The following is an 18,421-nucleotide window of genomic DNA, read 5'->3' on the forward strand; positions in this document are numbered from 1 at the left end:
TATGGATCAGCTTCCCCTGGGAGCATTTCCCTTTCCACTAGTTTTGTTTTTACTAAGGACGAGAGCTTGAAACTAAATATTAATAAAACACTGCCGTTTGAATCGATAGCGTTTAACAGACGGGCGCTGTTTGGGGCGTTACGTTACAAAATACTACGCAGACAGCGCTAGCTGGGAGATCGATCTCTTTGCTAAACTACGCGGTAGCCTACTATTAAATCCACGTAAACTACACATCACAGCCATGAGGCCAGATCAATGAAACCAGGATACATCCTTTACCGTAAAAACTGGATCTAAACACAGAGCCTGTGTGCGTTTGATAAATACTTTCTGATGTTATATTTATGATATGCTACATATTAGCTAGGCTACATGGCCCTAACGTGTAAAGTTAGAAAGCATTTGTACCAGTGCTTTTCACAAGTAGACTCTTGCAGGCCAGAGTATAGGAGTGATTCAACAACAACAAAAAGACATATGAGAAGTGATCAGGACGAACAGAAAGAGGAAAAGGAAAAGAGAGATGAAGAGACCAGGAGGGTCAGAGCAGGAGGAAGAGGAGGAGATGAAGAGACCAGGAGGGTCAGAGCAGGAGGAAGAAGAGGAGATGAAGAGACCAGGAGGGTCAGAGCAGGAGGAAGAGGAGGAGATGAAGAGACCAGGAGGGTCAGAGCAGGAGGAAGAGGAGGAGATGAAGAGACCAGGAGGGTCAGAGCAGGAGGAAGAGGAGGAGATGAAGAGACCAGGAGGGTCAGAGCAGGAGGAAGAGGAGGAGATGAAGAGACCAGGAGGGTCAGAGCAGGAGGAAGAAGAGGAGATGAAAAGACCAGGAGGGTCAGAGCAGGAGGAAGAGGAGGAGATGAAGAGACCAGGAGGGTCAGAGCAGGAGGAAGAGGAGGAGATGAAGACATTAATGAAGAAGAAGAAATATATGTGAGGAATAAAGATGAAGTGTCAGAAAGAGGGCCAGAGGCAGGGATCAGGAGGCAGATGAAACTCCAGCTGGACCACATGGTATGTTCTTATTCTCCTTACATGTTCCATCACAGCAGCTCAATCTAGCAGCTCTTAGTATTGACACATGTTGAAATGTGTTGCTGCACAGCTCACCTGTAGCTCTCTGAAGAGATGGGTGATGTCATTTGTGTACTTAATTATAACTAAGTACTTACAGTATGCAGAATTCTGAGTATTCTCTGAATCGGATGCCTTTTGGGTCTTTATATCTTTGAAAAATTAAACCAAAATCTTTGGTCATAACATCTGGTAGTGGACTACTTACATGTTTCCACCTCAGGCACAACATATAAATAATTATAGGAATTTCCTTGAAAAAATTTAACAGGGTTGAAGTTTTTGACAAAAAGTAGGCATGAGACCTTGTTTAGCTAAGATATGGCACCACATGGAAGTCAAGGACATTACACAATTGTAATATTTTGCAAAACTATTAATTATGAACTATTATTAATTCATATAACATAGTGTTGAGCTTGTCAATCTTAATCTGAAAATACAAAAACTGAAATATAGGTAAGAGAAGAAACTGACACTTTTGTGATGTAATTCCCATTAATTCATTGCTTTAAAATACATGTTGTAGTTTCCTTTCATTTAAAATTGTTGAAGTAAGCTTGGGGGACTCAAAGGGCACCCGATTGTTTGTCTGAACACCTTGTTTCTCTTGTGCATTAAGAACACTTGTGTTAGGGCATGAATTAACAATAAATAGGTTATATACAGTATAAAATACCACGTACTGTCCACCCTCCCATGCCACCCTGGCATGACCTCTTGCCTCCCCTTTGCCCCCCCATGTAAAATGTTCTAGAACCGCCACTGGTTGTATTATACAACATTAAAATGTGTCAGTAGATACTCCGCTGGTGAATGTCTTAAGCTTCTATGTGTCACTAAAACAGCTGTTGCTAACATGTGATTATATGAGACTACTAACGTCATTACGCCGAACATTAGCCGCCGTTAGCTTAGCGGTGCTGACAGGAAGATGTGACTCTGATGTAGTTGTGTTTAGCCTAACGTTAGCATTTTACTTCTGCTAATTGCAGTTTTATAAAGGTTGTGTTAATATGTTGAGTTTATCCTGTTGAACAAAATGTCTAAGTTTCATAAATGTTTGTTTGCCACAGATCCTATCATCTGAAATATCCCCAAATCCAATGGAAAAATCCCATTGTTTTCTGTCCAATGCTAACTCCTGGGTTAGCCTAGATATATACGTCATCACTGCACCTCTCTATTATAAAGAGACAGAATCACAAGTCAGGATTGAGGAATTGAAAAATGATTTTAAACTGTTTCTAAAATGTCTAAATGATTTAAAGGCCGTTAGCGTTTCCGAGTTGTTTGAGTATCACAAAAACAACTGGATAGCTTTTTCCATCCTCAGTCTTCTCAGCAACTTCTGACAATTCAACACACATCATTTTGTTCTCAACAGTTCATGTTGTTCTTTCACTGCCCGCCATTTCTGCTACTAGCTATTGTTCCTGAAAATAACTTATTGACGCTTTATGGTAACTAAGATAGAGACCAAGAGGAAAGTCATACCCTTCTTGTTTTGGAATAGCACTTGTTGAAGCAAATGTGCCGTATTCCACTTTCTGTCTCCCTTGTGAAACAAAAGTCAATGTTGATTCATTTTAAATGTCATGGATGATATGTAAAGTACTTAATTTACATCACAGCCTGGGACTTAACACTTTCATTGTGAAACCATAGCTATCGTGCATCTTCAAATAAAGTTTTATTCCACATGCCATTAGACTGCGAAACACCTGCATTTTTGAAAGAACATCCATAACATTCATCTGTTTGCAACTTATATCAATATTACAATTACTTGTAGACTATCCTGCTCTCTTTCTATTATATAATATTTTATTTACTTGCACTATTGTATCTGTTTTATTGTGTTGCTCTGTTGGAGGAGCCTGTGACCTTACTTTGAATTGTCATAACTGTAGCTATGTACGAATGACAATAAAAGCCTTGAATCCGTGAAAACCTTTGGAGCTTTGTGTCTCCAGCTCCTCACCTTCCTCTTCCTCACCAGCTCTCCCTGCAGGTGGTTGATCTGGAGGAAGGATCCGGTGGAGCTGACGGCACTAACCGGCCTCACCGCCCTCACCGGCCTGCAGATGGATCTGGAGTAACCTTTGACCTCTTCTCCCGTCACGTTCCCAAAGCGGCTGCCTCTGTTGAAGTTACTGCTGCTCATGGAGGAAGAAAGACGGTCGTCTAGCGATGACCTGCCGGCCGTCTGAAGGTCCGTGTGGGATTTGGCTCTGAGTGACATTTCAAAGGCCAGGTCAGTGCAGCGTTCTCACTTCGCCTGTAATTGTCGAGATGCTTCCAGCTTGAAGTTTGTGTTCAGACTGTGCGTGAAGGAAGTTCTCAGTTTCAAGAGTTCACCGGGTGGATCCTATCACCAAGCTGAGCATCATGTATTAATCATGAGGTAACATGAGAGGAACAACCTGAATGGGTCACAGGTACAGGCTTTGTTGTGGTATGGGGGCAACTGTTATTTTCTGAGTGAAAATGTATGCATTACTAAAGTGGTATTTATTCTACTGTACAGTACATCATTTTATATTTAGCTTAGTCTTATTATATTTGATACATATTGGTCTTATTCCTCCATTATACCTTCACCATTATGTCTCTGTTTGTACTTTATTTTTTGACCCATGCAAACGCAATACAACGGCCTAAAACACATCCATTAGGAGAAACTCGTTATACTTGTAATCATGTAAATATAAAAACACAAATGGGCCAAAACACATCAAAAATGTTTCCTTTATACAGCACTTTAATTGAACGCTGCATATGTGTTATCAATTTGGTAAAGATGTGTCTTTATTTGCGTGTATGTGTTGGCACATTTCTGTTTTTTTATTGTATTGGAAACGGCAGCGTGTTTCTGCTAATGGAAGGGTTTTGGGCCGTTGTAGTGTCTTGGCCACCGGAAACATGGGACTTGAAATATGTCAAAACCAGGCTGTAACTATTGTGCACTTGGAATAGATAATGAATCGATAAATATAAACACATTTTAATCTGAAATCTTTACATGTTTAGTCTTGCCTCTCAACATTGGTTCAGAACCAGAGGTAAAACCTTTGAAATAAAGGTCCTGACCTCCATAGCGGTTCTTCAGGTCTTCTCATGTAAATAGAAATGTGGGGCAAATGAAGGGGGGTTAGGTGGGAATGGAGGGACTCTGGAGAATGCCATAAAACAAGATGTTTTGTTTTTACTTTTATGACAAAATTGGTATCACTATATAGATCAGATCAAAGATACAGGCGATGTGTTCGAGACATCTCTTCACTATGACTGCTCTGCTGTGTGTAACGTGAGGAGAGCCAAGTCATTAGTCAGGACCACCGCTCCCGTCTGGTCCCCCTCAGCGTTGGTTTCTTCTAATCGTGACCACAATTGTTCCCTTAACTTCCCAAAGTAGTTTTGTGGCTAAACCTGACCAAAACGTAATAGTAGTGATGGCAGATCAGAGAAGGATCATATGAACCACATTATGTCTTCCTTTTCATACGAACAACAGACCACCAGGGTTTCTAAAGGCATTAACAAACGTTTTGTTTCAAGAGGCCCCATTTCCCTTTCATGTAGTGTGTTATATATTTGTCTGTGCATGTAATGGCGCATTTCCACAGCAGGGCCTCTCACGACTTAGTACGGTATAGTTAGGCCTTGGTAGGCCAGGCTCACTTTATGCTGCGTTTCCATTACAGTTTAGTAGCTGGGGCAGTAACTATAGTAACGCAGTGTAGGCGGAGCCGTGACGTCATCTTCAATGCGAAACACAGAAAAACAACATCATCCGTTAGCTGTTAGCACTCAGAGCTCACAGCTCCTCATATCTGTTCATAAACCAAATCCATATATGATTTTATATGAAATACTTGCTAAAAATGTCCCAGAATCACCTCTGTTTGAGTTGTACATTTTCCTCCGTGACGTTCCTCAGCTTGTGTCGGAGCTCGTCTCGTTCTCCCCGTGTGCTCCGGTTCTCCTGCAGCAGAACCTGCTTCTCTCCAGAGACGCGGTCCAGCTTCAGCTGCGACTCAAAGTAACTCTTCTCAGTCAGAGCTGCTGAAAGCTGCAGGTCAGTGTGCTACACACTGAAAACAAGGGGAAAGTGGGGTTGTTCAATTTGCAAATATGCAGTTAATACATGAGACATAATTTATTCATGTTTCTCGCCGAAACATGAATCAATCATGTAGAACTATTTTAATCTTGAGGGGTGTACGTTCTATAAGTCTCAATCATGTTAAGAAATAAGAAAAAAGTTATGTTTATCTCTGTAACTCCGCCCACTGAGCACATGTCAGCAGCTTGCTCTGCAGCCGATTACTCAGCTTCTAATTATTTACAAATATTTTATTCACAAATTAATATGGTCGGACTCAAACCCGTACTTTAATAGTTTCGTAATTGAACCTGAACAATATGGCCCTTTAAGATGTAAAGCAGAAAAAAATTGCAAAATATATTTATTTTTAAAAATGTGAAGCTTTTTCTTTTTTAAAGGTCCCATGTCATGGCCATTTCCACTGATCATAATTCCATTGTTGAGGTCTACTAGAATAGATTTATACTGTGCCATTTTCCAAACTCACATTGGTTTCTCATACAGCATCTCTGTATAGTATGTGTATTCACCACTAAACGGCTCGCTGCAGCTCTTGCCCCCCCCCCCCCATCCCTGTGAGCACAGTGTGCTCCGATTGGTCGGGACGTTGTGAATCGCGCTGAGCTCCGTGGAGGTGTGGTTTCCTTGTTTAGCGATACACAGCGAAACACAGCCAAACTCACCCTGAGCACACACAAAGTCACAGCCGAAGTCAAAACAATAAGTGTGGCTTGATATTGAGTAAGAAAAAGGCTGATAAACGCTGTGAGAATTTCGCCGCGATCCCAACTGTCTGTTATCAGCCTGCAGCCAGGGAGGAGAAATCAGCTGAGCTGCCTGCACTGAGTGAGTGTGTGAGGAAGTCCGTGGATTGGTCAATTTGGACCAATCAGCGGGGGCTTAACGTAACGGCTCCGCGGACGTAACGTAACGGCTCCACGGATTGGTCCATTTCGTTCCGGGGACGACATGACATCATGATGTCCCCGGAAGAATCAAATGGATAGTGACGTATCTCCAACGAGGCGTTTTGGGGAGTTTTACTCCCTACAGGGTGCACTTTGAGGGTTTTGACTCTGCAGACCGTTTACATGCATAACAACCTTCATAACACACAAGGGGACGGGCAATAACCGGAAAAGCATGACATGTCACCTCTAAACAAAGGAGGGGGGAGGGGTTCTACCATTTTTTCTTCCCTCATCGGGGGAGTAAGCTGGTTCTGTCCCGAGAACATCTCTCCAAGGTAAAAGTTATTTAAAGTTATTTAATGTCATCAAATGTTCGTCATAGTTACAGGTTATCTCAAGACGCATTGTTTGCAAAAAGCTGAGTTCACATTTGCCGTTACAACGAGCAACGTAAATACAGCTGCCAATTTGTAAACATTGTCATTCACTGGTGTTATAGGATAAAGCCATGAAAATCACAAGGTGAGTTTATATTGATTGACTTGTGTTTAGCGTGTTTTTATCCTGTGAGTAGGCTATTTGTAGAGCGTAAGTCCGCAGTTGCTTGATTTACAATATGTAAAACTATGAACCTTGCCCAAAGTTATGCACATTAAACCGAGCTCAGTGGGGAGGGTGGAGTCATAGCCGATGGATGAGCTTGCGGCATGTTTGCATGTCTATACGTCTTGTTTTAAATGATTGTTTCATGTCTGCTGTCAGGCGGTGTAGAACTGTACTGCGTCGGTCCAGCTCTGCAAGTCTACTCTTGTGCCGACTTTTAAGGGCGCTGATGCAGGTTGTAGGCCTACCGACCATCTTTACCCATTGAAGGTGTTCATTGTTAAAGATACAATATTGTCTGTGGGACTGCAGTGTTTTCCCTAAAAAACTGTGTTTATGTCTCTGCTTTGATCCGCTCTGTGTTCATGTAAATACCGTAAATACACACAGATCAAAACAGACACAATGTTGTGTGTGGGGGTGTGTCCCGGAAAGCGACACTTGATACTGGAAAGTGGAGGATATTAATGATTGTGCAGCGGTGCACATACCATGAATATGGGGGACATGCCGGACAGATCTTAAAGTAAGGGTTACGATCCACCCGCTGTGAAATGAACTTATCTTCCATATTGGCCGTACACTTGTGTTTACGGAAGTTGAGATGTTTCTCGGTTGTGATTGGTTGTTCCTCGTCACATGACGAGCAGCGCTGCTGCAGTGCACGTCTCCATTGAAACCAATGGAAATGAGCTCGCAACGCTGATGTGTATGGCTCCGTACAAAGTTGTACTCATTGCATTAGTATAGGCTACTGTAGCTTTTTACACTGGAGGCGCCCATCTCGGCCGAAGTCGGTTCATATTAACCTAAAGGTACATCATTAAATGGTAAATGTCGCCTTTAAGGAGCAGAACATTTTTGTTTTATTTGTGTGTGAATAATGAAATAATTTCAAATGTGTTTTTCTGTGATAGGTAATTGGTGTGGAGAAGATTGACCTCAGCCTTGCTTTGAACATTGTTCCAAAGGCTCTGTAGTAAATGGTGAGTATTCAAATGTGTTGTGTGATTTACTTGACTAACTTAAACTTGATCTTTAACTAATTGAAGACTGGTATTAGTCTGACAATTTCAGAATATTTATTCATAACATTTACATACTGCAAACATTGCAGGGATATACACATGTTCTGATTTATTAGGCAAAAGTTATTCAGAAAGTGAGAGGCAAAAGCCAAACATTCTGCGATAAAGCCTCCTTCACAAAAGTGATAAAGTTTTGTTTGTTGAAATGGCTATAAGGGTGTTTCTTATATCATGTAGTCTTATATTACAGTAATACCTATTTTAAGTCACTTTGTAAAAAAACGTAAACTAAATTAAATGTAATCTAACCTGGTTGTTTGTACTTGATATAAAAAGTTATTCTCACTCTAGAGCCAAAACAGGAGTAATGTGGTCCCTTGTCCGTGCTCTGGTCAATACATTTTGAATCAGCTGAAGCAACTTAACTGAGTTTTGGTACACCCTGATAATAAAGAGTTACAATAAGCTAGCCTTGAAGTAACAAATGCATGGACTAGTTTCTCTGCATCGTTTTGAGGCAAGCACACAACTACAATCATAACATCATTAGAAAATGAAATGATTTCATGATTTTTATGACTGTGATATTTTGTTTTCTTTGATAGATGCGGAGTTTAAGCGCATAACAACCCTGCCCCTCCAATCAAGAGTTCTCTCTCAGCTGGATGTGCTATCTGACAAACGTCTGAAGGTTTTTGAGAAGAGAGGAGGACAGATAGGCCAGCGTCTGAACTGTATTATGTCAAACATGACTCAAGTAAGAATTCATTTTAAGGAAATTATACATCGAGTCAGTAGTGTACACATTTCATTGAGCAAAACATATTCTTTATTTTCTTATTCCCCTTCACTTAGCTTGATGATGTCGATTCAGGCCGGGATTGTCTTCTCAAGGGGCTGTGTGTGTACCTCTGTGTGTGTACCTCTGTGTGTGCACCTCAATGAGCGAGTTTGTGGTCAGTGGAAGTAATATTTGACCTTTTGATTTTTTTGTTGGGTGTTAAAATATGTATTTATTGAAACACCACATAGTATATAGCCTAAAGTATGTGAACATCCCTGTTTTTTGTTTAATAGCCAGACTACACTGAAAAGATAGAGGGCTTTTAATTTAAAACGGATACAGGAAATAAAACATTTTTTATCAGGTCAGTATATCAGATAACAAGGAGGCTTAAAAGTACAGACATCTGACCAAATGTACTTGTTAAACACAGGGACTTAGTAATGGGTATATATATGTATTGATTTGTTAGATCTCACTCTGTTCCCTTTGTGACTGTGCGCTCTGCAGGCAGAAGATGAAGACGTTATTCTGCGGTCCATTCAGGGGATTACAGTGGGCCTTTATGTCGTCAAACACAATTCCACCATGAGACCAGAGGACGGATGAGACCAGAGGACAGATGAGACCAGAGGACAGATGAGACCAGAGGACAGATTGTCCCGGAAGGCCAACAGGTACTAACTGATGTGGACAACATTGCATTAGCTGCTACCATGCTGTTTGGACTCATGTGTGCAATGAACCTGAACTACCCCCCTAAACTGAAGTGCACGTTCGAAGTGCTCCAGCAAATGTTAATGGAGCTCGACGGCAACATGCTCTCCAAGAAAGCCCAAGCGTTTAAAAACAAACTATTTGAGTGAGCTGTTGCCATGGACCATTGTGTACTTTTAAAGCATTCATACTGGACTTTCATCGATACAACTGTCTTGCACTTCCTTTGCTCATGCTTTTTGCTTGATTTACATGTTTCAGAAATGTGGGTTTTTCCTGGCGTCATGTGTTTCAGAATGTACTAATTGCGCTACTTCAAAATGTCAGTTCTTGTTTTTATTTGTAATACTTTCTTTAGTGCATATGTGGTGAGAAACCAGGCCATTATTATACTTTCATGTATTTTTCCAAAGCAATGCCATTGCTTTTTTGCATTAAAGTGCCCTTTCATATTAGCAGGTTACTATTTAAATAATGGATTTGCAAGAACATTTCCTTTTTTCGGCCAGGCGTTGACATTTTCTGTTAATTGTTTACTATGAATGAGTTACAAAAATAAGCCTTTCTTTGCCATCTGGCCCAATAAACCTTTATTTTGGTTGGGAGAATAGTTTCCTTTAAGCTTCCTTGCGGTGTTCTAACACAATAATGTATATGTACATGCATCACAAACTTGATCTATTTATTCTATTTCTTTATTTTCAATGTATTTGTTAATTCTCCTGGGGCTGCATGATGGAGAAACCAAAAGCTCATCTGGATGTGTGGTGGTGGTTAATATTATTTTATTTTTTGAGAAAAATACATGAATGTTGTTCAAAGAAATGTGTTTGTCTTTATTGACTATTTGTTTTAAAATGTTGTGATAAATGCTGTAGATATAAGAGATTAGGATGATCCTGTAGAAGAATGTACGAAATGCCTCTATTCACATGAAATAAATAATCTTATGTACCCCTTGAGCACTAGGTAGATTAAACAGAAAACTATAGCATGTAGTTTAAACAAAACATTCATGTGGCTTTAACAGGTACAAATGAAATATACTGAGCATATTAAAAGCCTAAAATGAACATAAAAAAGTCATGTTGGTTAAACATAGGGTAAATGAATATACCTATATTCAAATGAACATAACCATTTCATGTTTCTTTGACATAACATAGTTGTGTGTCTTTAACATAATGGAATAGTTTTGAGTGCACATGTTTTTAATGTGTGCAACCGGTTTCCATTTTAAAATCATGTTAATCCAACGGCCTTTTTTTCAGTGTGGAGTTTACACACATCCTACCTTCTGCGACAAGTGCTGATCTTCAGTGATCCTCTCACACACCATCCCTCAGAGCCAGACAGACTCGTCCCCCTGTATCCCCCCCCTTCAACAGGTCTGATGCTAACCCCCAACACTAAGGAATTCCTTTCAATGGCCGAAAGGCAGATTTTGGCTTTTTTCGCTCGCCAAGATACTTTTAGACACACTTTGAGGTATACAAAGCCTTAAAACTAGAAAATGAAGTACATTGTCTGATTAGATTTTTTCTTAAAGACTGTTTCTCTAAAAGGCAAGTTTGTGATTTTAACACTTTTTTACTGACACTCGGCAGATTTGTGTGTAATTTTCTCACAAAGGAACTGTAAGATACACTTTGTATGTATGCAAAACCTTAAACATTTTTGAAAATAAAATACTTTGTCTGAATACATTTTCTTAAGGACTGTTTCTCTAAAAGGTAAGTTTGTGATTTTAACACTTTTTTACTGACACTAGGCAGATTTTGGCTTTTTTCGCTCGCCAAGATACTTTTAGACACACTTTGAGGTACGCAAAACCTCAAAACTAGAAAGTAAAGTACATTGTCTGATTAGATTTTTTCTTAAAGACTGTTTCTCTAAAAAGGCAAGTTTGTGATTTTAACACTTTTTTACTGACACTCGGCAGATTTGTGTGTAATTCTCTCACAAAGGAACTGTAAGATACACTTTTTATGTATGCAAAACCTTAAACATTTTTGAAAATAAAATACTTTGTCTGAATACATTTTCTTAAGGACTGTTTCTCTAAAAGGTAAGTTTGTGATTTTAACACTTTTTTACTGACACTAGGCAGATTTTGGCTTTTTTCGCTCGCCAAGATACTTTTAGACACACTTTGAGGTACGCAAAACCTCAAAACTAGAAAGTAAAGTACATTGTCTGATTAGATTTTTTCTTAAAGACTGTTTCTCTAAAAAGGCAAGTTTGTGATTTTAACACTTTTTTACTGACACTCGGCAGATTTGTGTGTAATTCTCTCACAAAGGAACTGTAAGATACACTTTTTATGTATGCAAAACCTTAAACATTTTTGAAAATAAAATACTTTGTCTGAATACATTTTCTTAAGGACTGTTTCTCTAAAAGGTACGTTTGTGATTTTAACACTTTTTTACTGACACTAAGCAGATTTTGGCTTTTTTCGCTCGCCAAGATACTTTTAGAAACACTTTGAGGTACGCAAAACCTCAAAACTGGAAAGTAAAGTACATTGTCTGATTAGATTTTTTCTTAAAGACTGTTTCTCTAAAAGGCAAGTTTGTGATTTTAACACTTTTTTACTGACACTCGGCAGATTTGTGTGTAATTCTCTCACAAAGGAACTGTAAGATACACTTTTTATGTATGCAAAACCTTAAACATTTTTGAAAATAAAATACTTTGTCTGAATACATTTTCTTTAAAGGCACTTTTGATTTTAATGCTATTTCAGTGGAACGGTCCAGTTTTGTTAACATCAATGCTTTATTCTCTTTTCTTGTGTTACCAAGATACTTTTAGATACAGTTTGGTGTCTGAAAACTTACAACTGGTAGCATGTCAGTCACTGTGTAACACTTCTATTTTCTTAAAGACTGTTTCTCTAAAAGGCAAGTTTGTGATTTTAACACTTTTTTTACTGACACTAGGCAGATTTTGGCTTTTTTCTCTTGCCAAGATACTTTTAGACACACTTTGAGGTATGCAAAGCCTTAAAACTAGAAAATGAAGTACATTGTCTGATTCGATTTTTTCTTAAAGACTGTTTCTCTAAAGGCCCTGACACACCAACCCGATTTTGGGAGTCAGAGGCTGTCGGGCATTCGCGGCGCCGTAGTCAGGTTGGTGTGTCCCGCACCGTCGACCGTGACACGCCTTATTTGGACTGCCAGACCCGATGCATGGCCGATTCAACATGTTGAATCGGCCATGCATCGGGTCTGGCAGTCGGACCAAATAAGTACTCTGATTGGCTGTTCAGCTAGCAAATCAGTGCATGAGAAGCGAAGCGGAAGTGAGGGACGTAAACAAACGATTTAAGAAGGCACACACAGACTGCTATTCATTTTCATCTCATCATGGCGATCTGGAATGATGCAAACGAAGACCTGCTCATCACCTTGATCCAGGAGAGGCCAGCTCTGTATGATATTACGGAGAAAAGATACTCTTCTTCTTCTCTGTCTTCCGGTTGTTGCCTCTTTTGAATGACGAATACACACTACCGCCGCCTGCTGGTAAGGAGAGTTATTGCCACTCACGCACTGAAGTCGGTGCGGTGTGTTCCCGTGCGACACATGGCCAAAACGCAGGAGAACACGGCCAGGCAACAGCCGACTTCAGCGTCGGCTAGTCCTCTGGTGACTGCTTGGTGTGTCAGGGCCTTAAAAGGCAAGTTTGTGATTTTAACACTTTTTACGGACACTGCAGATTTGTGTGTAATTCCTGTTACTTATTCTTAAATTTGACCTCTTGCTGCTTGGTTGAAAATGAACTTTTAAAAAAGAGTCAAACAGCGAGGGACATTATAATGGTGAAAAAAACTCTCAATTCTACAGATGAATCCCCCCCCCACACTCAACGCAATAAGTCCCACCCCACTCAGCAAATCATCTAAAGCGAAGGACCCCACTAAGACGACCGTTGAAAACTAGCCATGGATCTGAGAAAAAAACCAAGTCTGATGTAGCCTACCCTTATTATCACCAGGATAATGGATATGGGCTTTCCTTAGGAGAGAGAGAGGGAGAGAGAGGGAGAGAGAGAGAGAGGGGTCGGGAGATCAGAGTCAGATCAGAGTCTGAAACAGGTTTATTACCAGGTAGGTTGAAACGTCCGAGGCATTTGACTTGGTGCCGTTGTACATACATAAAAGTAAAAAACACAGAAAGATAACTATTTTAAGAAATAATAAAAAATATAGTAAAATAATAGATGTTATAGATGAGATGAGGGATGGACCTTCATTAATCCCCGTGGGGAAATTCAGTAGTTTAACAGCAACAGGGTGAGAATGAAAAACAGGACAGCTTCACACAGATTAGAGATTAATACAATTCAAGATAACATCAAATAAAAAATAAAATGATATACAGTTAGGTAACTATAAAATAAGAAATTAATTAAAATGAAAGATAAAAATAAACATTGGTTCAGAACCAGAGGTAAAACATTTGAAATAAAGGTCCTGACCTCCATAGCGGTTCTTCAGGTCTTCTCATGTAAATAGAAATGTGGGGCAAATGAAGGGGGGTTAGGTGGGAATGGAGGGACTCTGGAGAATGCCATAAAAACAAGATGTTATTACTTTTATGACAAAATTGGTATCACTATATAGATCAGATCAAAGATACAGGCGATGTGTTCGAGACATCTCTTCACTATGACTGCTCTGCTGTGTGTAACGTGAGGAGAGCCAAGTCATTAGTCAGGACCACCGCTCCCGTCTGGTCCCCCTCAGCGTTGGTTTCTTCTAATCGTGACCACAATTGTTCCCTTAACTTCCCAAAGTAGTTTTGTGGCTAAACCTGACCAAAACGTAATAGTAGTGATGGCAGATCAGAGAAGGATCATATGAACCACATTATGTCTTCCTTTTCATACGAACAACAGACCACCAGGGTTTCTAAAGGCATTAACAAACGTTTTGTTTCAAGAGGCCCCATTTCCCTTTCATGTAGTGTGTTATATATTTGTCTGTGCATGTAATGGCGCATTTCCACAGCAGGGCCTCTCACGACTTAGTACGGTATAGTTAGGCCTTGGTAGGCCAGGCTCACTTTATGCTGCGTTTCCATTACAGTTTAGTAGCTGGGGCAGTAACTATAGTAACGCAGTGTAGGCGGAGCCGTGACGTCATCTTCAATGCGAAACACAAAACCAACATCAGCCGTTAGCTCTTAGCACTCAGAGCTCACAGCTCCTCATATCTGTTCAGAAACTAGACAAAAGTTAAATAAGTACAAACCACAGACTGCCTGTGTCATGGCGAATACAGTCGCTGGTTTATTTATATCTCTAAGCTGTTGACCAATCACAAAAGAGATGGCCAGCTAACCAATCAGAGCAGACTGGGCTCTGGTTTCAGACAGAGGGTGAAAAGAGGTGCTGCAGCACAGGCAGTATGAGAAAAATAAAGAATTGTTGAACATTAAAGCATGAAGACATCTCACAGTAGAGACACTACATACAAAATATGACCCTAAAATAGAATATCCTCTTTAACTAATACATATGATTGTATATAGTGTCTTTACATCATCATTTTCCTTTCGATCACAGAACAACTTATAATGCTTTTATTATGGCTTCATCAATGACAACCAGACTCCACTATGTTAACAGTAACAGCGGTAAGCTACATTAACTGATTATATACACTTTTAAACTGTTTTACGAGGGAAAAAAGCTGAACAAATGTAGAAAAAGTATAATTTCACAGTTCTTTCTGAAAACGGCTTCGGACCGAGTGACCTCAGAACATTTTCAATGAAATGTATCTCCTTTTGAGGATGAGCTTCTTTTTGCATGAAATAAATGGTCACACTTGTATCACTAAATCATACTGTATCCTCCCGCCATGACTCAGAATGCTAATCCTGACCAGGCCCCTCTGTGTTTGCAGCCTGAAGCTGACAGGAAGCTCCATTATTCACACACTCAGTCATGGAGGCATGCTGAACTCCTGCTCCACTGTACCATGAAGCATCCTCGCTGTGAGCATGTGACTGTAAATACAGCAGAGGCGATTACGCTCCATGCTAACAGGCCTCTGACACGCTAACCACGCTCAGGCTTCCTGTGCACAGATCACAGAAGCATGCAGGCTTTAAAGGTACGAGTTCCTGGGATCTAATGTAGAGCATTAAGAGGAAATTGAGATGAGCATTAAGAGGGAATTGAGATGAGAATGAAGACGTTTGATTTCAGTGTCAAATATTTTGAGATCAAGGCTCCTTGATATCACACAAATGTCTCAAATATCCATCAATTTGTAGGTAATTACATTTGACAGATATACCTTTTCTTAAAAGTAAATGACCCAGATGTTCATCCAAATCTTTTTCTCCATCTATCCATCCATCCATCCATCCATCCATCCATCCATCCATCCATCCATCCATCTATCTATCCATCCATCCATCTATCCACCCATCTATCCATCCATCTATCTATCCATCTATCCATCCATCTATCTATCCATCCATATATCCATCTACCCATCCATCCATCCATCCATCCATCCATCCATCCATCCATCCATCCATCTATCTATCCATCCATCCATCTATCCACCCATCTATCCATCCATCTATCCATCCATCCATCCATCCATCCATCCATCCATCCATCCATCCATCCATCTATCTATCCATCTATCCATCTATCCACCCATCTATCCATCCATCTATCTATCCATCTATCCATCCATCCATCTATCCATCCATATATCCATCTACCCATCCATCCATCCATCTATCTATCTATCTATCTATCCATCCATCCATCCATCTATCTATCTATCTATCTATCTATCTATCTATCTATCTATCTATCTATCTATCCATCCATCCATCTATCTATCCATCCATCCATCTATCCATCCATCCATCTATCTATCCATCTATCTATCTATCTATCTATCCATCCATCTATCTATCTATCTATCCATCCATCTATCCATCCATCCATCTATCCATCCATCCATCTATCCATCCATCTATCTATCTATCTATCCATCCATCTATCTATCCATCCATCTATCTACCCATCCATCCATCTATCTATCCATCCATCTATCTACCCATCTATCTATCTATCTATCCATCCATCTATCCATCCATCCATCCATCTATCCATCCATCTATCTATCTATCTATCCATCCATCTATCTACCCATCTATCTACCCATCTATCTATCTATCTATCTATCTATCTATCTATCTATCTATCTATCTATCTATCTATCTATCCATCCATCTATCTATACATCCATCCATCTATCCATCCATCTATCTATCTATCCATCTATCTACCCATCTATCTATCTATCTATCTATCTATCTATCCATCCATCTATCTATACATCCATCCATCTATCCATCCATCTATCTATCTATCCATCTATCTACCCATCTATCTATCTATCTATCTATCTATCTATCTATCTATCTATCCATCCATCTATCCATCCATCCATCTATCTATCCATCCATCTATCCATCCATTCATCTATCCATCCATCCATCTATCTATCTATCTATCCATCCATCCATCCATCTATCCATCCATCTATCTATACATCCATCCATCCATCTATCTACCCATCTATCTATCCATCCATCCATCCATCCATCCAAATGAGGGCTAGCTCTTTTTGACCCTTAAACTCTAGGAAGTAGGAGCATCTAGAAGGGCACAGGTGATCCCAGTGTATGAAGTGACTGATCCCTGCAGGTTCTGTCAGGGTCTGAGGTTTGATCCCTGACTGAGTCACCACCTCTGAACATGCAGACAGATCAAAGACGATGGCGTGTAGTCTGTGTTTTCTCCTCTGATGTGTGCCCTGCAACATGCTGTCATGCGTCTGTCTCTGTCTGAAGCAAACAGGAAGAGGCTTGTAAACTCTTCCTTTAGGCCTGGCAACAATGAGGTGCAGCTGAGACGCTGCAGAACAACAGGGTAACAGAAGACAGGTAATGTCCATGTAAACTCTCAGAGGACATAGATCGATGTTCTCTGACTCAAAAACACTTAAAACCTTAAAAAACTATCTGTTTTAAGTATATTTATTTGTCCGTATTTGGCTGAAAAGGCACCAGTTTTATAAAGCAATGTAAAGCAATCAGATTCAAAACCAGAATACTCTATTTATCGCAAGGGGAAAATATATATTTTTTGACGGATGCTCAATTGTAGAATAACGTAAAATTAAAAAGAAACATCAATTAGAATTAAAATGTGTACACTCAAATAGAAAAACGTAAGTAAATATGTGCAAATTTACCTACACTACATAATAACAACAAATATGTAAAAAAAAAAACATGTTTACATTTGCTGTTAATCCATGATTTGATACCCAAAACAACAACAATGGAGAGAGTCTGTTGCTAATTTAAACTCCTGCATTTCCCCACAGGGATTAATACATGTCTGTCTGTCTGTCTGTCTGTCTGTCCGTCTGTCTGTCTGTCTGCTCTGTCTGTCTGTCTGTCTGTCCGTCCGTCCGTCTGTCTGCCTGCCTGCCTGCCTGTCTATCTGTCCGTCCGTCTGTCTGTCCGTCTGTCTGTCCGTCCGTCCGTCTGTCTGCCTGCCTGCCTGTCTATCTGTCCGTCCGTCTGTCTGTCCGTCTGTCTGTCCGTCCGTCCGTCTGTCTGTCCGTCTGTCCGTCCGTCCGTCTGTCTGCCTGCCTGTCTATCTGTCCGTCCGTCTGTCTGTCCGTCTGTCTGTCCGTCTGTCCGTCTGTCTGTCTGCCTTTCTGTCTATCTGTCCGTCCGGCTGTCTATTTGTCTGCCTGCCTGTCTTTCTGTCTGTCCGTCTGTCTGTCTGTCTGTCTGTCCGTCCGTCTGTCTGCCTGCCTGCCTGTCTATCTGTCCGTCCGTCTGTCCGTCTGTCTGTCTGTCTGTCCGTCTGTCCGTCTGTCTGTCTGTCTGTCTGTCTGCCTTTCTGTCTATCTGTCCGTCCGGCTGTCTATTTGTCTGCCTTTCTGTCTATCTGTCCGTCCGGCTGTCTATTTGTCTGCCTGCCTGTCTGTCTGTCTTTCTGTCCGTCCGTCTGTCTGTCTGTCTGTCTGTCTGTCCACTATCCTCCACTCTCCTCTGTCCAGCAGGTGGTGATAATGCGCCAAAAGCGGCGAATAACAACCGCAAAATGAAGCGTAGAAGAAGAACGC

The 18,421-nt window shown here is 40.4% G+C and overlaps 1 protein-coding gene and 1 long non-coding RNA gene across 3 annotated transcripts in view; both read left to right on the top strand.

Annotated features, from left to right (window-relative positions):
- The window catches only part of eif4g2b (eukaryotic translation initiation factor 4, gamma 2b), a 15,422-nt gene extending 12,243 nt beyond the window's left edge, over positions 1 to 3,179 (top strand). Inside the window, exon 14 of the mRNA XM_034085837.1 lies at positions 3,054 to 3,179. Within this exon, the coding sequence (XP_033941728.1) occupies positions 3,054 to 3,179 (126 nt within the window). The remainder of the gene's footprint in view (positions 1 to 3,053) is intronic.
- Positions 3,180 to 6,364: 3,185 nt separating this feature from the next.
- Positions 6,365 to 10,867, top strand: LOC117448648 (uncharacterized). 2 transcript variants are annotated; one of them, XR_004552358.2, is made up of 6 exons: positions 6,365 to 6,434; positions 7,620 to 7,688; positions 8,336 to 8,487; positions 8,586 to 8,686; positions 9,025 to 9,191; positions 10,503 to 10,867. It is a non-coding gene; the product is annotated as an uncharacterized lncRNA (long non-coding RNA). The 2 variants fall into 2 exon arrangements; XR_004552357.1 differs by lacking the exon at positions 10,503 to 10,867 and having other exon boundaries at positions 9,025 to 10,056.
- The last annotated feature ends 7,554 nt before the right edge of the window (positions 10,868 to 18,421 follow it).

Source organism: Pseudochaenichthys georgianus, chromosome 6 (assembly GCF_902827115.2).
Source record: "Pseudochaenichthys georgianus chromosome 6, fPseGeo1.2, whole genome shotgun sequence".
NCBI classification, from domain to species: Eukaryota; Metazoa; Chordata; class Actinopteri; order Perciformes; family Channichthyidae; genus Pseudochaenichthys; species Pseudochaenichthys georgianus.